The sequence below is a fragment of the Saccoglossus kowalevskii genome, chromosome 19 (assembly GCF_978046115.1).
Source record: "Saccoglossus kowalevskii chromosome 19, keSacKowa6.1, whole genome shotgun sequence".
Taxonomy (NCBI): domain Eukaryota; kingdom Metazoa; phylum Hemichordata; class Enteropneusta; family Harrimaniidae; genus Saccoglossus; species Saccoglossus kowalevskii.
Window position 1 is genome coordinate 27467968 of NC_140659.1, and position 25919 is coordinate 27493886.

The 25919-nt window shown below is 33.4% G+C and overlaps 1 protein-coding gene across 1 annotated transcript in view; it reads left to right on the forward strand.

Moving 5' to 3' along the window:
* The window catches only part of LOC102801348 (macrophage mannose receptor 1-like), an 82323-nt gene extending 56953 nt beyond the window's left edge, over positions 1-25370 (forward strand). Inside the window, exons 27-42 of the mRNA XM_085493778.1 lie at positions 1045-1247; positions 1524-1660; positions 1901-1953; positions 4005-4172; positions 4452-4496; positions 5141-5319; positions 5651-5718; positions 6043-6140; positions 6566-6829; positions 7370-7518; positions 8389-8485; positions 9066-9304; positions 11199-11370; positions 16734-16988; positions 19303-19473; positions 25096-25370. Coding sequence (XP_085349904.1) covers positions 1045-1247; positions 1524-1660; positions 1901-1953; positions 4005-4172; positions 4452-4496; positions 5141-5319; positions 5651-5718; positions 6043-6140; positions 6566-6829; positions 7370-7518; positions 8389-8485; positions 9066-9304; positions 11199-11370; positions 16734-16988; positions 19303-19473; positions 25096-25370 — 2573 coding nt within the window. The remainder of the gene's footprint in view (positions 1-1044; positions 1248-1523; positions 1661-1900; positions 1954-4004; positions 4173-4451; positions 4497-5140; positions 5320-5650; positions 5719-6042; positions 6141-6565; positions 6830-7369; positions 7519-8388; positions 8486-9065; positions 9305-11198; positions 11371-16733; positions 16989-19302; positions 19474-25095) is intronic.
* The last annotated feature ends 549 nt before the right edge of the window (positions 25371-25919 follow it).

Sequence of the window (25919 nt, forward strand, 5' to 3'; positions counted from 1 at the left end):
TAAGTTTTCTGGTACTTGTACATGTACTGGATAGTTGATCAATCAACTTAGTCAGTGGTAGTTTATACATTCATTGGGTAGTTCATCAACCTGGTAAGTTTTCTGGTACTTGTACATGCACTGGATAGTTGATCAATCAACTTAGTCAGTGGTAGTTTATGCATTCATTGGGTAGTTCATCAACCTGGTAAGTTTTCTGGTACTTGTACATGCACTGGGTAGTTGATCAACCAACTTAGTCAGTGGTAGTTTATGCATTCATCGGGTAGTTCATCAACCTGGTAAGTTTTCTGGTACTTGTACATGCACTGGGTAGTTGATCAACCAACTTAGTCAGTGGTAGTTTATGCATTCATCGGGTAGTTCATCAACCTGGTAAGTTTTCTGGTACTTGTACATGCACTGGGTAGTTGATCAACCAACTTAGTCAGTGGTAGTTTATGCATTCATCGGGTAGTTAATCAACCAGAGTAGTTTTCTGGTAGTTTCTACAAATGTACATGTACTTTTTTACCTGCTAGGTGGGTTAATGTCTCTTCCCATCAATCAATCTGAGTTTAAAAACCCCAATGCCTGCTGTTTGGGAGAATACAGTGTATTTCTACACTGCTAGTAATTATATGTTATTTTGGCATGCAATAACACCAAGTGGGGGTACCCAATGATAAAATGAGTGCGCTGTTTAACCAAAGCAAATGGAAGTAAATATATCATATATAGCTAACCAAATATGGGCATTTGTGCCCTTGGGCAGATAATTTGACTTTTAGAAGGACAAATTTTCTTTTTTTGTGAGGACACAAACACCCCATATTTTAGCTATTTGTATTACAAGCTTCTCAGCTGATATATTATCAAGGATTTATAAGATTAGGGGGTGCAGCTTTCTTAACAATGTACGATGATGGCCAATGAAATCTCAAAAAAGTGTACTCTGCGAAACATGAAAGTGATCCTGTTTTGTTACATTTTCTTTAACAGAATTGTTATTTGACAATAGCATGGGCAAGGTATTCATACTTTTATTATGTTTTGTTGTTTTAGACTCGCGTACTGGAGATTGTGTTTCCGTAACATCAGGAACACTTGCTGGTCTATGGTATGGCACGCCGTGTGGTGATTCAATGCATTATATATGTGAGCGATTGAAGAATGGATATACTTTGCCACCACCTGAGCCGAAAACTACCCCATCTGATGCAGGCTGTTCAGCTGGGTGGATTGGATATGGTGATAGCTGCTTTCTGGTAAGTATAATTACTTCAATTGAGAGATGCAATAATTAGTCCCTAACGACTTTTTTCCAAGTGTTCATACATCATTTGCTAAAACTTTTGTCACCAATGCATGTCAAGTTAATTTTTTTCAGTTTTGAGGCAAAACTATGTAGTGACTTTTGTGAAAATACTTTCCTTGATCATGAATGCCCTAATCAAACTGTCAAAATTTCTAGCAATGACAATTTATTGAATTACAGTATTAAAAGGAAAAAAATGATTGATTTGACTATCATTGCTGTTTAGATTGAAGAATACAGTCTTGAAGAAGATCGTTTAATGTGGAGTGATGCTTTGGAGCGTTGTCAACAACAGGGTGGTGATTTAGCTAGTTTCCATAGCGCCGAGGAAGAACTACATGTATGGGAGAAATCAGGAGTTAAGTGAGTATGGCAGTAATGATTCATTCTGTTAAAATACTTATTAAAAAAAAGATTTAGTATAACTTGTATAACTTTTATTAATTTTGTGTATATTTCATGGCCCTGACTTGCAACACTATGGAAAACCCAAATTATTGTTTTGTGTGATAAATTTCCATAGCACATTTTATTTAGGATATTCTGAATACTTCTGAATGTTAATTAGTACAACCAGAACAAATTATTTGTTTGTTTTTGCAGTGACTGGGCTAATGCTTTTTGGATAGGATTAAATGATGTTGAAGATGAATCAGGTAAGCTTAGCACTATTTACATGTAGTGTCACATTGGCATCTTATCAGAATTAAGTATCTTTATTCTAAATAAAATAAAGTTACCCATAATGTTACCCATTGTTTATTGGCTCACAAAATTGTGTCATTTGTACCATTAAAACACAATAATTGTGATTTTGAACATTTTTAATGTCACATAAAATTCGATTTAAAAACTAATGGTTAGATAGTTGTCATTTCATTGAAATCTGGGTCACATAAAGGTAACTGTAGAAAATTATGACACACGAAATCACACATAATTCATCAGTGAGAGGCTATCAAAGGGAAGCTTAGCCCCCTCGGATGTGACGTTTTGGACATTTTGCCCTCAACCCCCGGTAAGTTGTCATCTTGTATCGTAATCTCTGAGTTGACAAAAATGGATTTCAAGTAAAAAACCAGAGAATAAATACTGAAAGTTACAGCCAGTGTTGCTTTATAAATTATTGAATTTTTTACACTATTTTAGATGGTTTTTTAGCTCCGCTGTCGACTTTGTCGAGCGGAGCTTATCATATGAGTGATTGTCCGTCGTCGTCTGGCGTCCGTGTCAATGTTTTACTTTTTAGACTTCTTCTTGAAAACTACAAGCCTGAATGCTTTGATACTTGGTGTATATGTACCTTGGGTAGACCTCTCTTAGATTTGTTCATTTTATGGTCATATCTTCAATTCTCTAATTTTGGTGAATATTTTTGTCATTTTTGTTAAAAAGTGATATTTTCAATTTCTTGTTAAAAACTGCAAGTCCAATTGCTTTGATATTACATATATAGGTACTACATGTGGACCACTCTCAAATTTGTTCATTTCATGATATCTTTAATTTTCTAATTTTGGTGAATATTTTTGTCATTTTTGGTAAAAAGTGATATTGTTAAAAACCACAATCATTTATGGTGAAAAATGATATTTTTGAACTCTTGTTGAAAACAGCAAGTCCCATTGCATTGATACTATGTATATTGTTAATTTTCTAATGATCATTTCTGTTCTTTAATTGAAATGTGCATTGCTAACAGCGGAGCTATCTCAGCCGAGAGGCTGCTTGTTTGGAACTTTTTTACAATGTTCAAAATATTTTGCTGAAATATTCGGCGGAATTTCCCAATAATATGTGAAACCATGAGTTATAATTAACTTTCTTATAACTGTATATATGATTTTTCCACCATGTGTAATAAACCAAATTTGATATACAATGAAACCTTTTTACCATCAGATTCATCAACATACATCCATGATCCTCGTCAGCCGTTCAGGCCACTACAGGCCAGTAGCCTACCCATTCGTTTCCAGCATAATCTATCTTCAGTTCTATTCATCCAATTAACCCCTCTTCTATATTGTCTCTCCTTTTCTTTTTCAGTTTTCTTCTCTCGCCATTCCACCAATCGTGTCAATTCCATGCACTTTTTTCTCATTGGTTATCTGCCTTCCTCTCTATGTGACCTGCCCACTCCCACTCCAATGATTTCACCTTCGCTATGATGTCTACAACTTTCATTTGCTCCCTAACCCATTCTCTTCTGGAAAATGCTCTAAATTAAAACCCAGTGAATATGTAAATTTAGCATAGAACACATTATCTAAATGATAAAACCATGAATTAAAACTCACTGAATATGCCTGAAATTGTAAATCAGCAAAATTTAAACCCAATGAAAATTAGTCATTTTACAGTATTCAGCATTGCTCTTTCCATGCTTCTTTGAGCAACTTGAAGTTTGAATGCAAGTTTATTAGACATTGATCATCTTTCTGCATCGTACATGTATGTCATAGCTAGAGTTGCTATATTGTCAATTTTTTTTTTTCTAGACAAACCAGTATAGATTCACTTGTGATAAATAGCTGTAGAATTTCCATAATCATGACTTTTTCATTTAGATTTTCTTAGTACAGCATAAAACAATGCCATATAAATATCGTAAAAGTCCATAAAATCTGTGAAATTTAGTTTTTGGTTATTGGTCAACAACATTATTTCATATTAAATTTTTTTAATTATTTGACTTGATGTATAGGTTTTGTCTGGAGTGATGGATCAGCTGTGAATTATGTAGACTGGCATGATGGTGAACCTAACGGTGGTACACTCGCTAACTGTATTGAGGTGTTCTTTCATGAATCAAAAAGCTGGAATGATCAAGTGTGTGACCGTCCTAGGAACTGGATTTGTAAAATACCAAAAGGTGAGAATTAACTGAAAAGTTGATATTAAAGTAAGAATGCAATTGACGATTCTGATCATGTGATGCAATAGGGATTTGTGTCTGATTAACATTGATATATACATCTCTATAAGTACAATTTTTAACAGTCCTGCATCAATTTTGAAAAGAACAAACTACTTTGGTAGTCCTGAAAAGTTTGTTTTTTTTGAAAAGAAGTTTGTGAGAACTTTATTTCATGAACCTAATATAATTAAATCACAAACATGTTTAATAACTAATTTTGTTTACTAATTTCAGGTGTTCCACCGGTAACTAAATTCCCAGTTCCTGATGCTACAAGATGTGAGTTCATTTTCTTGAAATCCAAGTCTTATAGTTGACCCCTAAAGACCAGATATTCTGGTACTTACTTGGGTGGTCAGCATCATTCCTGTAAAATTCAAGCAGTCAATTGTCATTAAAATCCAAAAATAAATTAACCGTGCTAAAATGGAGGTATATTATTTGAAATAAATGTTTCATACCAGGATACCAGGATGTGTGACCTCTAGTGTTATGATGATGACTATTTTCGCAAATCAGACAGTATGTTATGAGTGTTATCTTTTTGCATATTAACAGTTTTCCCGCCAAAATTTGATGTAGCATTTTGATATTCATTTTTTTGGGCAAATGTTTTGAAAATTATGGAACACTGTAAAATGACTAATTTTCACTGGGTTTAAATTTTGCTGATTTAGCATTTCAGGCATATTCAGTAGGTTCTAAATTCACGGTTTTATCATTTAGATAATGTGTTCTATGCTAAATTTTACATATTCACTGGGTTTTAATTTAGCGCATTTTTTAGTCAGTGAAATAAGCAAAATTAAAACCCAGGGAATAACTAACCCCTTTACAGTAAGTTTTTGTGTGTGTAAGGTACCGGTAATAAAACTTTGCCATGAAATGTAGTGTTAAAGTTTAAAATCTGTTTCAAATTCTAGCCCCTCTGTGTGGTTCCGATTTAGAATGGTATCTGTACAATGACTATTGCTACTATGTTAGTGTGTCATCAAGTGAAGGCCTGGATAGCTGGCAAGACGCTAATAGTTTCTGTAACGCACATGCGTCCTACTTAGCATCCATACACAGTCAAGAAGAGCAGCAGCTTATTCACTATGGTGTAAGTTACATTCTGTTACATACCAATTGCAAAACATTCAATTGATGCAGCAGTGTTTATATCAGTGAATGAGTCCAGTGTATCTTGAATATATCATTTCTATTTGACACAGATTGGATGACTTTTGAATTCCCGCAGATGACACATATTGCATTTTGCAGTACAAATTTACTCTTGTTTTGCTGGAAAAGGATTGAGAAAAAAACAAATTGTCAATGAGCTACATGTATGTGTGTCATTCTGGGTCTTGTGTTTTTAATAGTCAACAATAATATGTTCTGTTTTCCCAATGTTTGTTTTTCGATCACCGGAGACTGTGTTTTTCTTTCAGCTTGGTCAAAGAGGTGCCTGGGCAGGATGGATTGGTCTTAGAGAAAATAGTGCAGCAACTGAATACGTGTGAGTTAATAGTTTGATGGATTCTTCGCAACAAGTAGGACATATTGTTGTCTTATTATATGAGATATTTATTTATTTGACCATATTTATACGAAGTAGGTATTTAGAAAGAATAATGTGATTATAAGGTGATGTTTGAAGACAGTATGCCGCGCATCGACCTCTGCTGCATGACGGTCGATACTCCAGCTGTACTGTCTTCGTGCATACTTTGAGGTATTCTTGTAATAACCTCATATTATTATTACTAGGTCTCATGGCTTTACTAATGCTTAGTTTCATTTGCCATATGTATATTCATAATTTGTTATTATTTGAATATAGATGGAGTGATTCCAGTGCCTTGACGTATACTAACTGGGCGCCAAATGAACCAAATGATGCCCATCAATCAGAACAGTGTGTGGAAATTAGAACATCTGGTAAAGTCATACCTTGGTTATATGCTAATTATAAATGGCTAATAAAATTGTCATTCCACTCATAAAATTGATTACAATATGATTTATATTTAATATTTGATCTTTATAACTTTCTAGGAAATCATGGTGATTTTTTGTCATGGCCATGCATGTTTCTAGCTATTATCACATATCATTGTAAAATTAATTTTTGTTAAAACGGTATTTTGTATGAAATTTATTTATTTATTTATTTATTTATTTATTTATTTATTTATTTATTTATTTATTTATTCATTTTGATTATTATTTATTCATTCATTTTGATTATTTATTTATTCATTCATTCATTCATTCATTCATTCATTTATTTATTTATTTATTTATTTATTTATTTATTTATTTATTTATTCATTTTGATTATTATTTATTTATTTATTTACAAGATGGTATGTGGAATGACAATAACTGTGGTGATCGATTGTCATTTGCATGCAAGAAACATATGAGTGATATAAACCCGATTACATCAGCAGTAACTACCCCTGTTTATGATGCGTATTGTCCACCGGGATTTCTGCAACATAATAACAAGTGTTACTCCTTCCATGGACAATCAGCATCCGATGTTGTTGATTGGGACACTGCGCGGGAAAGATGCCGAAATGATGGCGGCGATCTGGCTACAATTCATAGCAAGGAACAGCAAGGTAAATTGTTAGCACTATACAGTCAAACCTGTTAGTGACCTCCTTTCTATAAGAACCATCTGTCTGTAATACAGTACCCATTTGTAGGCAGTTCCTAAAATAACATACTATGAATAAACTGTGTATAACGACCACCTGTCTTATGTGGCCACCCTTTCCTCAATACTTATGCAGATTCACCTTTGTTTAGAGACAATTAAAAAATATTAATCATAATTCTATTTAAAAAAAAAATTCAAGTCAAATTTATTTGATTTTTATCAATTCAAATAATTGTGTTTTTGTTCCAACAGCTCCATCTCATTATTTTCTGGACAAATATTATATCAAATGTATTATCTATAAAGAAATAATCCAACCTCCATAAAAAGACCACCAATCTGTAACGCCCACTTTATCTATCCAAAGGTTTAACTGTTTAACCTGTGTAAAAACCTAATGTACCATATTAATTTAAAACACATGTTTTATACAAGTAGTAATACTCACTATGATAACCATTTTAACTGAATATGCAATTTCATTCTGTTGTAATTACAGCATACATTACAAGTCGTCTTCGTGACATTGATTACGCTATGTGGATTGGTCTTAACGATGTAGCTTGGGAAGGTCAGTTCCGATGGTCTGATGGATCCGAGGTCAAATTCGTCAATTGGGCAGAAGGTGAACCTAATGGTGGAGATGTGGTTAGTACTGGTTCTCTTCCTTTGTTATATGTATAAATTTACAAATTCTACAACCCATGCAGCCTGACCATCAAATATGCTCATCCCAGATTTAATTGAACTCATTTGATAAATATGATGGAAATAAATGCAACAGTGTTTGGTTTCTTCACTCAATAAGTGATTTTTCGTTTACTGTGAGATCTCAGGTATTGCGTGAGAGGCGTAGACCAAATGTTACCTGTGAAAATCAAATGATATTATTTTGAACTTGAATATCAATGGCGAACTGCATATCTTTTAGAAAGGATTATGGTGTTTAGGTACTCGTACATCATCAAAGTTTATCATCAAATGTCCATCATTAAGTGTACAAGTACCCAAAAATATTTTTGCATGCGTTAAATCATATGTGATGTTTTAACACCGCTATGACACTATGATGCCGGTCACTGGTAGCATAGTGGTTGTTGCTTCAGATTCATGATCGGTAGACCCAAATTCAAATCCTACCTTAGGCTGAACACCTAAGTGTGCCACCGACTCAATGGGAAGGCCAATTCCACTGGCCGAGATTCATTCTCTAACAAATGCGACTTTGATGGAACCTTGGTTAAGGTCCACAGATGCTTGTGTTAAATTGCATTAGATTGCCACTATGGTTTTTGCTTGTCCTGTTTTAAAGATCAATTTCACGCATAATGTGGGGTCATACAGTGAAATGGTCTATTGAAATGAATTAATCTGTGTAAAACTTTTTTCCTATGTAAAAATTTCTGATCTAACATCAGAAATAATTATTTAATCATGAATTTGATATGACTATACTTTCAGTATTTAGTTTTCAGAGTTCTTTATATATTGTAACCATGCATTCATGTGTCATTTCAGGAAGATTGTACAGAGTTGCATTTCCGTGCGTATGGCGGTCTGTGGAATGACGCTGCATGTAGCAGTACGGCCGGTTATATATGCCAAGCTGATAAAGGTATAAATGTCCTTGCTATGTTATTTTGTTAATAAATATCACCGTTGTGCATCTTGACTTTATTGTGTATGCAAATAGGATTTCCATAACACAATATTGCATGTTTTGAAATATTTTGATGTTTATAAAAACTAGTAATCATGAAAACTACATATAACCCGTCCCACAGACTGTGGTTCCTTTGAGCATGCATAATTATAATGAATATCAACAAAATTGGCTTTGAACTTCTTCCATTATAGTTTACAAATTTCCCTGAAATCATTGTGATCTCCATATTTTTTTAAAAATGGTATTCATTCTTGTACAAATAATATGTAGTATAATATTATTAAATCTTCTCTGGATATAGAAAGTGAAAACGCTCATACATCTCTTATTAAAAAACAAACAAAAAACATAGAAAAAAAATGACATAGAAATATTCAGCATAAATGTGTGTCAGATTATTAAAGAACTACAGCGATTCTTTTGTCACTTTTAGTATAAAGATAAGTATAGAGTAAAAAAAAACATGTTATATCACTTGTTTTATTAATTCGCATACTATAACCAAGTACGTGTTCTTTCAACTCTTCAGACTCCTCGTATTCTCCATCCGTTACCACACCCAATTACTGTAAACCTGGTTACATTCAATACTGGAATGCTTGTTATAAAGTTCTATCTGGATCCCATACATTTAATGGAGCTCAGTCGTCATGCCAACAAGACTCGACAGAATTAGTCAGTATAATGGATGTGTATGAGAATGCGTTTATAGAATACCATATGTTATCAATCGGTAGTCCATTCTGGATTGGATTAAATGATCTAGAGGTAAGTAATAAACAACCAGGTATACAGGATTGGATTGGATTAAATGACTTAGAGGTAAGTAATAAACAACCATGTATACAGGATTGGATTAAATGACTTAGAGGTAAGTAATAAACAACCAGGTATACAGGATTGGATTAAATGACTTAGAGGTTAGTAAAAAACAACCAGGTATACATGATTGGATTAAATGACTTAGAGGTAAGTAATAAACAACCAGGTATACAGGATTGGATTAAATGACTTAGAGGTTAGTAAAAAACAACCAGGTATACATGATTGGATTAAATGACTTAGAGGTAAGTAATAAACAACCAGGTATATATGATTGGATTAAATGACTTAGAGGTAAGTAAAAAACAACCACGTATACAGGATTGGATTGGATTAAATGACTTAGAGGTAAGTAATAAACAACCAGGTATACAGGATTGGATTAAATGACTTAGAGGTAAATAAAAAAACAACCACGTATACAGGATTGGATTAGATTAAATGACTTAGAGGTAAGTAATAAACAACCAGGTATACATGATTGGATTAAATGACTTAGAGGTAAGTAATAAACAACCATGTATACATGATTGGATTAAATGACTTAGAGGAAAGTAATAAACAACCAGGTATACATGATTGGATTAAATGACTTAGAGGAAAGTAATAAACAACCAGGTATACATGATTGGATTAAATGACCTGGAGGTAAGTAATAAACAACCAGGTATACATGATTGGATTAAATGACTTAGAGGTAAGTAATAAACAACCATGTATACAGGATTGAATTGGATTAAATGACTTAGAGGTAAGTAATAAACAACCATGTATACAGGATTGGATTAAATGACTTAGAGGTAAGTAATAAACAACCAGGCATACAGGATTGGATTAAATGACTTAGAGGTAAGTAATAAACAACCAGGTATACAGGATTAGATTAAATGACTTAGAGGTAAATAAAAAAACAACCACGTATACAGGATTGGATTGGATTAAATGACTTAGAGGTAAGTAATAAACAACCAGGTATACAGGATTGGATTAAATGACTTAGAGGTAAATAAAAAACAACCAGGTATACAGGATTGGATTAGATTAAATGACTTAGAGGTAAGTAATAAACAACCAGGTATACAGGATTGGATTAAATGACTTAGAGGTAAATAAAAAACAACCAGGTATACAGGATTGAATTGGATTAAATGACTTAGAGGTAAGTAATAAACAACCATGTATACAGGATTGGATTAAATGACTTAGAGGTTAGTAAAAAACAACCAGGTATACAGGATTGGATTGGATTGGATTAAATGACTTAGAGGTAAGTAATAAACAACCAGGTATACAGGATTGGATTAATTAATCCATCACATTTCTTTGAAAATTGGTTCATAGATGCTGTGGGGTAATCCATAGTATTATAATTATTAGTATTATAATGAAAAACATGCATAATGATTATCTAATTATTATTAACCAATTTCTGGTATTGGTATCTCAAAAAATCAGATTTAAATTGGACTTGTGGTAGAGGTGCTCTGGAATAAATTAGACTGAAAACCACACAAAACTACCGGTATATGTATTTTCTGTATGTATTATAATTCAATAATGTGGGTCACATTGTTTTCACGTTGTACATCTCAAATAGAAGATGAATATTTTTTATATGTCTACAATACTTGCAGCAAATGCTAGTTCTTTTTTAAGCTTTTTTTGATTTCAATTATTTTTCCTTCTGTCTCAGACACAATCAATCTAAAAAAAAAAAAAATTTCATTTCTGGCAAAAAGTAATCTTTAAATCAGAGAATTACATTCATGGTACCAATGTGACCTTGCACATTGATACCAATTCTTATTGTGGTGTGAAACATGTATTTTTTTATTCACAGTCTGATGGTGTGTATAAATGGACGGATGGTAGTCCTGTGTTATTTACTGCATGGGGAGATGCTGAACCTAGTAAAGATCCATATGAGGGATGTGTTCAGATGACAACGCAGGGTCCGTGGGATGATACTGACTGCTCACTTGGCTCAGCCGCTATGTGTAAATACTGGACTGGTATGTTCAATTGTATCTCGATATAGAATTTAGAAAATTTTAAAAAAGATGATAAACATGAAAAGGGAGACCACATTTGTTCTATTTACATCTCCAAGTATGCATTTACTGTATATTTTATCATAATTTTGATCATAGATTTTTGAATATTCAGTACATGCGCTACTATGAATTTTTATATGACGTTTAAATTTGTAAGTAAGTAAGTAAGTAAATCTTTATTGCTATCGTATCCCATTTGAGATCTTGACATAAAATACAATAAAGTCAAATACATGTAATAATAAAAAATAAAAAAATAAATAGAGGATCTCCAATGAGTGACCGTGTAATATCGGATTTATTAAACGAGTGTAGTAATTTTCATATGTTCCGAGCCTTTGGCGAGGAACATATGAAAATTACTACACGAGTTTAATAAATCCGATATTACACGGTCACGAATTTGAGATCCTATTTATCACATGTATTCTTTTTTGTTGTAATTCAAAGCCAAATGTTTCCACTGTCGTCGGGGGCCGAAATCGACAACGCAAACACTGGGCGCATTGATTCGGTCAAACAAGTAAAAGTGAAGAGTCATTGAAGAGACAAAAGCGATCAAAAAGAACTTTAATAAAGGTCCAAACACCAAACTAGTTAGAATACAAATAAACAAATTACATTATTTTTAACTTAAACACTTAAAGCAAAAAACGAAAGCAGTAAAAACTATTAAATACATCAAAAAGCTGTAGGAACTACAAGTATTTATCGGGGGTTTCCCCGTCACTCCATGACTTTATTTATTTATTAGTCCCCGTTCGGACACAGTCCGAAAACGGGGACTTATGTTTTGCCCTGTGTGCGTCCGTCCGTCCGTCCGTGCGTCTGTGCGTCCGTGATCACCTGTATCTCGAACATGCATGGACCGATTAAGTTCAAACTTCACTCATACATCACACATTATATGGGACATATGCACATGCATTTTTTTCATGATCCAATTAACGATAGCCGAATAGCGGCCATTTTAAGGCCGAAAATGCATCAAAATCGCACATTTTCACCATTCCGGACCCAGATCTCAGTTATGCATGGACGGATTTTGTTCAAATTTGGTACATACATTAAACATAATAGGACCTTGATGCACGTCATTTTTTTTTTTGGATCGGGTTCGAAATGGCCGACTGGCGGCCATTTTGTTTTAAAGAATTCAGTTCTGGATCCGTATCTGAGACATGCTTGGATTGATCGAGTTCAAACTTCACACACACAAGGTACATCATGTCACAAATATGTATGTGCATTTGTTTCATGATCTCATTAACGATAGCCAAATGGCGACCGCTTTAAGGCCGAAAATGCATTGAAATCGCACATTTTCAGCATTCCGGACCCGGATCTCAGTTATGCATGGACGGATTTCATTCAAATTTGGTACATACATTAAACATAATAGGACCTTGATGCGCGTCATTTTTTTTTTCGGATCAAGTTCGAAATAGCCGACTGGCGGCCATTTTGTTTTAAAGAATTCAGTTCTGGATCCGTATCCGAGACATGTCTGGATTGATCAAGTTCAAACTTCACACACACAAGGTACATCATGTCACAAATATGTATGTGCATTTGTTTCATGATCTCATTAACGATAGCCAAATGGGGGCCGCTTTAAGGCCGAAAATGCATTGAAATCGCACATTTTCACCATTCCGGACCCGTATCTCAGTTATGCATGGATGGATTTTGTTCAAATTTGGTACATACATTAAACATAATAGGACCTTGATGCACGTCTTTTTTTTTTTTTCGGATCAAGTTCGAAATGGCCGACTGGCGGCCATTTTGTTAAAGAATTCAGTTCTGGATCCGTATCCAAGACATGTCTGGATTGATCAAGTTCAAACTTCACACACACATGGTACATCATGTCACAAATAGATATGTGCATTTGTTTCATGATCTGCTTAACAATAGCGGAATGATGGCCATTTTAAGGCCGAAAATGCATCAAAATCACGTATTTTCACAATTCCAGAACCGGATCTCAGTCATGCATGGATGGATTTTGTTCAGATTTAGCACAATGTGTTGTACATATGCAGGTGCATTTCGGTCATGATCTGCTTTGAATGTATATGTCACTCAAATATGAACGGAACGGGGACGTGTCATTGACAATGACTTGTTTATTTACTTATTGACTCTTACACAATCCCCGGAGGGAAAGAAAATGGTCACAAAGTACAAGGAGAAATATATATATAAAAAAACAAAACAAAAACACAATATACTAAATAACAAATACAATCACTAAATTACTAAATAATACAAAATCTCTAAAATACAATCTAATATAAAATTACAAAATTGACAGCAGGCATTAAGATGTCAAGTAAGACCCTGCTTCCTGACTTCAAAGCTTTTACTTATGAACTGTGCTACTGGTATAATAATGTTTTCATTCTGTAACAATTCCATGAATTTTTTCTCTGCAGGTTTATTTTCAAATGCTGGGATCATATCCTTAGCTTTATTGAACAGTTTGGCACGCAACTCATTATATTTGTTGCATTCCAGCAGAAAATGCATTTCATCCTCAATTAGACCTTTGTTACACATGTCACAAACCCTGTTGTTTAGTGGGATTTTTTTATGACGACCCATTTCAATTTTGAGACTATGGCGTCATTGACATGGTCCACGAGATCAAACATGGAAGTCAACGCAGCGTCGATTGAAAGTTATTATTTAGTTCTCATCTGATGACTGAGAGGAATCAAACACATATATCCGACGTCTTTTCGGTGGAATTGTTGAACTATCATTGTTGGCAATGTTGTAATGTACGTGTACATTAAATACTCCGCCGGAAATGGGGCCTCCAAATATCGGTGTGGATTGTGAACTCAAGGTCGAGGCATGATGGCTGATATTGGTTGATGTCAACTGGGACGCGATGTTACGTTGTGGTTGAGGTTACATAACAGAAGGTATTGATGTTTGGCACGGGTTTGATGTGCTATAGTTAGGGGTGGCTACTTGATTATTCAAAATGCCAGAAATTTCTCTGTGTTGGTTTTCTGATATAGTGCTGTAGGCATTGACGGACTGAATGTTACGATGACCGGAGATCTGCATTATTTGTGTCGGTGGTATATTTTGGTCACTTAATTTCTGGATGAGATGCTTTCTGGCACTATGATTTGTGAGGCATTTGTTTGGGGGTAAATTTGCTGCAGTTGCCATATTTTTCATCAGGGAACCTATTTTATTAATTCCGATAGGCTGGTGACGGAACCACTGCTCACCCGGTCTGGGCAGTCCGCGAGAATGCGTGGCGATGTAGTATGGGTCGTCACTATTTGTGTAACTAGCTGGTCGTAAACCGAGATATTTTTTGAAAATAGCAACTGGACATCCTCTGGGATTCGCAGGGACGTCCCACATCTTTGGCTTCACTTTTATGGTATCCCTCGGATTTTCTCCAGTCCGAGTTTTAGTTTGCCGTTCAGAGAACTCAAGATATTCACGACCGCTACTATCAGTACATAGGCTCACATCTCCCCAACACATGTTACGGTGCTCGGTATTACCCCTCAGACCAAAATGTACTGTGTTATAAAACCACATGGTATTTATTATGGCTTCAGGACTGTGGGACCCAAACTGTCCCGATTCCCACAGAATTTCGATTTCCTCATCTGTAGCCGCCTCAGTTGTTCGCGGTAGGTTGCCCTTACCATCTTTCTTTAATTTCTTCTGTTTTGCTTTTATTGTTTCCCGCACCTCATTAAACTCAATACTACTGATCAGTGAGTGAATACATGTATTTGTGTCGTTTCAGGTGACGTTCAAAGCTAGAAAGCATAGTAGGCTCGTAGTCATCACCGCTTGGTTTACGGACACTGATAAAGAATTTGCATAGAATTGTTTCCAGTTCTTTTGGAGGGATTTCGTGGATTTCTCTAGCTTCTTTTATTTATGGTGTCTTCAAAAATTGGCCCAGTAATCTCATATCATATAGAGTTTTCTTGGCTGTGTTTTTGTTTTGTTGAGTTTCGATATTTCTTCTGACATCGTCATCGGTGACTGGCACAAATCTACATGGTCGTGAAGGCCCGGCCTCGGCGCCGTCGCTGTCAGTGGTCTGTGCTGTCGCTTCACCCAAGGAAGCATTTTCTGTGACGAAAAGAAATGTTACATTTGTTATTATAAATATAAAAATAAATTCATGTTGTGGAATCATTTTATTTAGTACTCGCAGTATTGTGATGTATTTTTACCCAATGCATTATGCGATCATACAATACGCCGAGTGATCATGATCTCAGTTTATCAGTTCTGACGAAAGAAAAAAACGTAAACATACCTTCACTTGGCCTTTCTTGCTCATCATTCATAAATTCTGTCACGTCTATATCAAAAGTATTGACTAAGTCGCCCATATGTATCATGATTTCGAACGTTCGATCAGCTGAAGGTTTGTTTACTTTGAGATGCAAATTTGTACGATTGACAGCAGACGAAACATTGTCATGCCCGAACTATTTTCGGGTTGGGAGAATTGAGACTGTGATTAATATCTTTAATATTTTGTTTATTTAACAGCGATAAAATCAGAGATTATATAGCATCTACAAATCTAATAAGTATAATATGTAATAATTTCTACATAATTTGTCATTAAAATCTGCCTCATCATAAGTGTTGCATAATTCAGTACTAACTTTACTGATTAGGTCAAAGGTGAAATTAGCTGTATTGGCCAATCACATCACAGACTTAAAGTGTGACGTCACTTTCAAAGTGTGTAATACCAAAAATATCACACGGGTGTTATTACACCGAAAGTGCATGATACATGTGATAAAAGGAAATACTAATGATACTGTAAATAAGTGAAATTAATACCGGTACATATCTCAAAATAAGAGATAATAAATGAATAATTGTAATATAATGTAATAAATGTACTGAATATTACAATATCTGTAATATTGTAATACAAATTTAAACATATAATAATTCATAATTTTTTTTTTATCAGGATATGTATAGGCAATGGTAAATGATGTCAAAAAAAAGAATTCAAGAAAAAAAAACATTTGGGAGAAAATTTTCATAAATTTGTGTGAATTTGGAAAAACTATGAAATGTTTATTCTGTAATTGAGTCAGAATGAAAATATTCTTGTTTATATTTTGACAATTAAAATAAAAAACTACATTGATTGTCAAAGATTGATCAGTCTAAAAACTACTCTTTATATAAGTATATACCGGTAGCCTATCACAATGAATGATTTTTTTTGTAGTCAAGACGCAACCCCAAATACATTTATTGATTGTATCAAATGATCATTGCATCACATACAGGTCCACAGCCTACTACCCCCCTTCCAGGAGAAGGCACCTGTCCAACCAACTCATCATGGACACCATATGGTGGTTACTGCTATCACTTTTCAAACTCTCAAGAAAAGAAAACATGGCCTGAAGCGTCTTTTGAATGTCAGCGGCTTGGTGGCTACTTGGTGACGATCGGTAGCAAAAATGAGAATGATTATATTCAAAATATTTTACAACAAAATAATATGAATGTATGGATTGGATTGACAAGAAACCAACAATGTATGTACCAACTTGAATTCAGTTTGTTTGAATGGTTGAATGATACTCATGCATTTTTTATATGTGTGCGTATTTTAATGTAGTATATAGACTTTTTTATTCAAATATTATTCCAAAAATAACATTTTAACAGCAGTTTCCATACAAATTTTTGAGTAGCTGGAATAATATTTTGTATAGATTGATTTGAGAAGAAACAAATTGTGATCTATCATTCAAATTAGTAGTTTAACCCATTTCTGTGAATAAATTAAATTGCAGGAGTCATGATATATCAACATATTTGAATCATGTTTGTCCCCAAGTAAAATACTGTAAAACATGTTGAAAAAGCGACATGCAGTTTTAGTGAATTATGGTAATATGACGTAATAGCGAAATGTTGATTCAGCGAATCTCTCTTGTCATTGTTGATTTCCTGTTTTCACAATACTTGTCTGTCGCCTGCCAAAACAAATGCGGGGTTATCACAAACAAAGAAAACTGTTAAATGTAATTTGATTCTGTTCGCAATCATAAAATACTGATTCAACAGGAATTTGAACAAGCAGCCTATCGGCTGAGATAGCTCCGCTGTTAGCAATGCACATTTCAATTAAAGAACTGAAGACATCATTAGAAAATGAACAATATGTATAGTATCAAAGCAATCGGACTTACAGTTTTTAACAAGAAGTCGAAAATATCACTTTCTACAAAAAATGACCAAAATATTCACCAAAATTAGAGAATTGAAGATATCATCACGAAATGAACAAATCTAAGAAAGGTCTACATGTAGTATCTATATAGTAATATCAAAGCAATTGAACTTTTGGTTTTTAACAAGTCGAAAATATCACTTTTTACCAAAAATTACAAAAATATTCACCAAAATTAGAGAATTGAAGATACCATCACAAAATGAACAAATCTGAGAGAGGTCCACATGTAGTACCTATATATGTAATATCAAAGCAATCAGACTATTGGTTTTTTACAAGAAGTCGAAAATATCACTTTTTACCAAAAATGACAAAAATATTCACCAAAATTATAGAATCGAAGATACCATCACGAAATGAACAAATCTAAGAAAGGTCTACATGTAGTATCTAAATATGTAATATCAAAGCAATTGAACTATTGGTTTTTAACAAGAAGTCGAAAATATCACTTTTTACCAAAAATTACAAAAATATTCACCAAAATTAGAGAATTGAAGACATCATCACAAAATGAACAAATCTGAGAGAGGTCCACATGTAGTACCTATATATGTAATATCAAAGCAATCGGACTTGTGGTTTTTAACAAGAAATCGAAAAAATCACTTTTTACCAAAAATTACAAAAATATTCACCAAAATTAGAGAATTGAAGATATCATCACGAAATGAACAAATCTGAGAGAGGTTCACATGTAGTACCTATATATGTAGTATCAAAGCAATTGGACTTGCGGTTTTTAACAAGAAGTCGAAAATATCACTTTTTACCAAAAATGATAAAAATATTCACCAAAATTAGAGAATTAAAGATATCATTACAAAATGAACAAATCTGAGAGAGGTCCACATGTAGTACCTATATATGTAATATCAAAGCAATTGCACTTGCGGTTTTTAACAAGAAGTCGAAAATATCACTTTTTACCAAAAATGACAAAAATATTCACCAAAATTAGAGAATTGAAGATATCAACATGAAATGAACAAACCTAAGAGAGGTCTACCCAAGGTACATATACACCAAGTATCAAAGCATTCAGGCTTGTAGTTTTCAAGAAGAAGTCGAAAAAGTAAAACATTGACACGGACGACGGATGACGACGACGGACAATCACTCATATGATAAGCTCCGCTCAACAAGTCGACAGCGGAGCTAAAAAGCGGGCATCATTGCTGTGTTACATCCAGAACACTGACCTTTTATTGGGACTCAAAATAACTAAGTACTACTAATTTCCGTAATACTATATCAGTATCACTTCATTTATTTATTTTCATTGAAATAATTACCACAATGAATACATTTATGTTTTTGTGTTAATAAAGTGTGTCTATCATGTCAGTACGGTGGAGAAAAGATGTTGTTTGGCGACCATTTTGAATTTATAATAAAGTCATTAGCGACGTCTTGAATTAGCGAATCAGTTCTCTCGCTAAATTCGCGAAAAAGACAAGCTCGCGAAAAAGACATGTTTTGCAGTACAGTTTTTCAGTTGTGAATAATTGGTCTGATTTTTCAATGATATGTATATGAGGGGTTCCTATTCTATAATGCTCTCAGGAACGCATTTGATTTGATTTGCCATTTTTCTTTCTTTACGATAGTTGGCTTTTCATGGGTTGATGGGAGTCCAGTCTCATACACAAACTGGGCTACTGGAGAACCAAATAATGTAGAGGGAAATGAAGATTGTGGTGAGATGCATTTCAGCTCCGGTGAATGGAATGATGTTGATTGTTATTGGACAGTTGGATTTGTGTGTAAAATGGACAAAAGTAAGTATAAATCCAATTGCCTATATCCTAAATGACTCCCTACTATTAAAAGGTTGTCTTTGTATTCAATTTCATCTTACCCTTGTTATATTGAAAGAAAGCTATACACCTCTCTGCAATGGCTGCAATAACTTAATTTTTTTTTATCAAAACAGGTTAAAGTAGGACTTGTGTTGAAGGGCGGTAGTCGTCTCGCCGCGCATGCGCAAGATATATGGGTCTCATATAAACAAAGATGGCGACTTTTACTGTTGCACAGATCAACCAGTACAAACTGAGATGTTACCAAGCTTTAATTATGTATTTTTTTAGGTGATTGGAAATTATCAAAAGAGTCACCAGCAGTAATTAGTGATTACCATTAGGAGAGCGCATTGAATCAATGTTTATCAACACAAATGTCACACATGTGCAGCACAACGACTACCGCCCTTTAACCCCATACTTCGGACCCTCAATATTGGAGAAGGGCCCCCATTTTATTACAAGAGGGGCTCCCATTTTTGATGAAAACACACAACATATATTGTGAAATCATTATTCAATTTCACATTGAGACTCACTACACAAAAATACTAGTGCAATCCCTGGATTAAAGCATCACATCCACTTCATCATAGCATGCCGTATTTGATGTGGGTTTAATGTATACAACATGTGTCAAAGCAATTCTGAATGTACAAGATGGCCAGCTCTTTAAAATCTCAACCAAGTTTGATTTTATATGGACAAACATGATTCAAATATGTTGATATATCATGACTCCTGCAATTTTCACAGAAATGGGTTAAACTACTAATTTGAATGATAGATCACTTTTTTTTTCTCAAATCAATCCATACAATATATTATTCTTGCTACTCAAAACTGCTGTTAAAATGTTATTTTTGGGGTAATATTTGAATAAAAAAGTCTATATACTACATTAAAATGCGCACGAGTATCATTCAACCATTCAAACAAACTGAATTCAAGATGGTACATACATTGTTGGTTTCTTGTCAATCCAATCCATACATTCATATTATTTTGTTGTAAAATATTTTGAATATAATCATTCTCATAGCATGCCATATTCAATGTGGGTTAAATGTATACGACAAGTGTTTAAAGCAATTCTGAATGTACAAGATGGCTAGCTCTTTAAAATCTCAACCAAGTTTGATTTTATATGGACAGCTTCAATACAATGACTGTCACTCTCAGTAAAATGCATTTGTGGATTTGATAATAACAGTCCAGACTTATGCCATATATATTTGTTTTCCAGTTGGAGGAAATGCACAACCAATATCTTCTAGTAGTGGTACGTATATACATTTGAATAAATGGCAATCCCCCCCCCAAATATGTATATGCCATTTTGTACATAATTTCTATCACTCAAATTCATACATTTTTTTTTTCTTTCTTTTTCAAAAGTTTGCAATTGCAGTGAAAGTCAATGTTTCACTGCTATTGTCAACTGTGTCCACCATCAACAAAATAGTTATGTTATGTCTGTGCATATCATAAATTCTTTCACCATGGTTGCTTATGTTGTGGTACTCTCTGTATGTTTGTTGTCCTTTTCATCTGTTGGTCGGTCGGTCGGTACGTCTGTGCAGCAAATTTGTGAAAGTGATATCGCAACAATCAGTTTTCAGAATCAGATGAAACTAAGCAGTCATATTGTGCAACAAGATTTTATTAGGTTAACCGTTAAAAAATTAATTAGGAAAATATGCTTATACAATCATGAATATATGCATGCTTAATTAGTATCTTGTTTCAATATATATTGTCCTATTGCATGTTTGACTCCCATGTGCGAAGCACAAAAGGGAGTCTTTGCAGTTACCCTGTCTGTATGTCTGTATGTCTGTATGTCACTTTTTTGTTCCACCGTTATCTCAAGAACCATCAAATTTTGGTGAAACTTGGTACATAGATGCTCTGGGATAATGCGCAGAGTTGATTAGGTTTGGGTAAAAATCTATGAATAATAATTACCTAATTTGCATGATAATTAGCTGATTTTTAGCTGTTCCAAGACTGTTCCACTAATATCTGAAGAACCACTCATTGGATTTTGATGAAACTTGGCACATGGATGCTCTGAACTAGTGCGCAGATTTGATTAGTTTTGGGTAAAAATCTATGAATATTAATTACCTAATTTGAATGATAATTAACTGATTTAAAGCTGTTCCATGACTGTTCCACTGATATTTGAAGAACCACTCATTGAATTTTAATGAAACTTGGCACATGGATGCTCTGAACCAATATGCAGATTTGATTAGTTCAGGTAAAAATCTGTTAATATTATTAATTACCTAATTTACATAATGATTAATCAATTTTCGGCTTTTCCACTGATATCTCAAGTACTAATCATAACATTTCAATAAAACTTGGTACATAGATGTCATATGACACTGCACAGACCTGATAGTTTTTAGGGTAATATCAGTACATATTAATTACCTAATTTGCATAATTAATTAATTTTCAGCTTTTGATATTTCGAGTACCGGTAGTAATGATCACGTTTCAATGAAACTTGGTACATAGTTACTTGAGGACTGTGCAGAGACCTAATTAGTTTTGAGGTAAATATTTGTGCATATTAATCACCTAATTTGCATTATTAGTTAATTTGTTGCTGTTCTATGGCTGTTGCACTGATATCTAAAAACCACTCATTGGATTTCAATGAAACTTTTAAAGAGTACCCATCACATTTCAATGAACCTAGGACTATACACCATATTAGTTTTTGGTAAATATTTATGCTTATTAATCACTTAATTAACATAATTAATTAATACTATATCTCAAGTATTGATCATCACATTTGAATAAAACTAGGTACATAAATGCTCTAGGACAATAGACAGCCTGATTAATTTTGGGTTAAAATCTGTTCATATTAATTCTCTAATTAGCATAATAATTAATATTTTTTTGGTTCTAATCACATTTCAATGAAACTTGGTACATTGTGCAGACCTTATTAGTTTTACACTTAAATCTGTTAATATTAGTTACCTTATTTGCATAATTAGTTTTCTGCATTTCCATTTTGAATTAATTTTTAATGTGTCTCCAATACTCTCAGCACACGAGAGTTCTTTCTAAGCTTTCTTTGATTTTCTTTTAAATTTGAAAATCACCAAATTGATCAGATGAATTCTATTCATGCTTGGTTTGGTTGATTACTTACTCCACTGATTCACATTTTTAGCTCCACTGTCGACTTTGTCGAGCAGAGCTTATCACATGAGTGATTGTCTGTCGTTTTTGACTTCTTCTTGAAAACTACTAGCCTGAATGCTTTGATATTTGGTGTATATGTACCTGAGGTAGACCTCTCTTAAATTTGTTTATTTCATGATGATATCTTCAATTCTCTAATTTTGGTGAATATTTTTGTAATTTTTGGTAAAAAGTGATATTCTCAACTTCTTGTTAAAAACCGCAAGTCCAATTGCTTTGATATTACATATATAGATACTACATGTAGACCTCTCTCAGATTTGTTCATTTCGTGATGATATCTTTAATTCTCTAATTTTGATGAATATTTTTGTCATTTTTGGTAAAAAGTGATATTTTCGAGTTCTTGTTGAAAACCACAACTCCAATTGCTTTGATATTACATATATAGGTACTACATGTGGACCTCTCTCAGATGTGTACATTTTGTAATGATATCTTTAATTCTCTAATTTTGATGAATATTTTTGTCATTTTTGGTAAAAAGTGATATTTTCGAGTTCTTGTTGAAAACCACAACTCCAATTGCTTTGATATTACATATATAGGTACTACATGTGGATCTCTCTCAGATTTGTGATTTTCGTGATGATATCTTTAATTCTCTAATTTTGATGAATATTTTTGTCATTTTTGGTAAAAAGTGATATTTTCGAGTTCTTGTTGAAAACCACAACTCCAATTGCTTTGATATTACATATATAGGTACTACATGTGGACCTCTCTCAGATGTGTACATTTTGTAATGATATCTTTAATTCTCTAATTTTGATGAATATTTTTGTCATTTTTGGTAAAAAGTGATATTTTCGAGTTCTTGTTGAAAACCACAACTCCAATTGCTTTGATATTACATATATAGGTACTACGTGTAGACCTTTCTCATATTTGTGATTTTCGTGATGATATCTTAAATTCTTTAATTTTGGTGAATATTTTTGTCATTTTTGGTAAAAAGTGATATTTTTGACTTTTTGTTAAAAATCGTAAGTCTGATTGCTTTGATATTATTTGATAGGTACTACATGTGGACCTCTCGCAGATTTGTTCATTTCGTGATGATATCTTCAATTATCTAATTAGATGAATATTTTTGTGTCATTTTTGGTAAAAAGTGATATTTTTGAATTCTTGCTGAAAACAGCAAGTCCAATTGATATACATACTATACATATTGTTCATTTTCTAATGATATCTTTAGTTCTTTAATTGAAATGTGCCTTGCTAACAGCAGAGCTATCTCAGCCGATAGGCTGCTTGTTTTGTCACCTTTCACAAAATAGTTTTTTTGTCTGCATATTATTTAGGCAATCTGCATACCATTCAACATTTTACCACTATTGCCACCTTTTGTTATCTTCCACAAAGAAGCTACATGTTTACTCTGTGTATATTAATGAGGCAATCTGCATACCATTAAACCTTTTACCACTATTGCCAACTTTCGTCATCTTCCACAAAGAAGCTACATGTTTACTCTGTGCATATTAATTAGGCAATCTGCATACCATTAAACCTTTTACCACTATTGCCAACTTTCGTCATCTTCAACAAAGAAGTTACATGTTTACTCTGTGCATATTAATGAGGCAATCTGCATACTATTAAACCTTTTACCACTATTGCCAACTTTCATCATCTTCCACAAAGAAGCTACATGTTTACTCTGTGCATATTAGGCAATCTGCATACCATTAAACCTTTTACCACTATTGCCAACTTTTGTTATCTTCCACAAAGAAGTTACATGTTTACTCTGTGCATATTAATTAGGCAATCTGCATACCATTAAACCTTTTACCACTATTGCCAACTTTCGTCATTTTCCACAAAAAAGTTATGTTTACTCTATGCATATTAATTAGGCAATCTGCATACCATTAAACCTTTTACCGCTATTGCCAACTTTTGTCATCTTCCACAAAGAAGTTACAAGTTTACTCTATGCATATTAATGAGGCAATCTGCATACCATTAAACCTTTTACCACTATTGCCAACTTTTGTCATCTTCCACAAAGAAGTTACATGTTTACTCTATGCATATTAATTAGGCAATCTGCATACCATTAAAACTTTTACCACTATTGTCAACTTCCACAAAGAAGCTACATGTTTAGTCTGTGCATATTAATTAGGCAATCTGCATACCATTAAACCTTTTACCACTATTGCCAACTTTTGTCATCTTCCACAAAGAACCTCCATGTTTAGTCTGTGCATTTCACTAATATTTTCACTACCATTAACTTCTGTTGCTTTCCACAAAATAATCAATGAAAGTGTGGATTGAAATTATTTAGCTGTTAGCTGAAAAAATGACAATAATTGTACTTTCTGAAATATGTTATTTTTTTTCTAGGTGGTTTGAGTTCCGGTTCTGTAGTTGGTATCATTTTTGGAGTCTTAGCTGTAATACTACTTGTCTTTGTAATTGTATATTTCATTTATACTGGTAGATTGGACACATCAAAACTATCCATTCCCAGTTTTCCAACTTTCAGTCGCAGTTCTACACAGAACAAAGATGTTGAAGTAGTTGGGTTTGATAATATTCACTATCAGACATCATCTGCTCCAGATGTCACTGTAGACGAGAAGGTGGAACTTGGAGTGGATATTGGAACTGAGGCATAAATTAATCTTTTTCCCCTTTCACTAATTGACTGCCATAATTTTATTTATTAATACCTGTTGTAATGGGAAATCATGTCCACTAATTCATTCTGTACAAAGAAATTATAGAATAATTCATAAAAATGTGCAAAATTGTGTACAGTAATATTGTAAATTGTTTAATATAATTTTACTTCAGAATTATAAAGTTCTATTACATATCAACAAAAGAAATTATCAAATTTATTGGTGGAAGGGAGATGATCATATATGTCACAAAAAAGCGATCCAAAGTCAGATTGACTAATTTCAAGAAGTGCTGGGGAAAATGACATTATCGTTAATTTACTGACAGAAGCAATTTACTGTAAAATGACTAATTTTCACTGGGTTTAAATTTCGCTGATCTACCATTTCAGGCATAGTCAGTGGGTTTTAAATTCACGGTTTTATTTCGATAATGTGTTCTATGCTAAATTTTACATATTCACTGAGTTTTACTTTAGCGCATTTTCCAGTCAGCTAAATAAGCAAAATTAAAACCCAGTGAATAATTAATCTTTTTACACT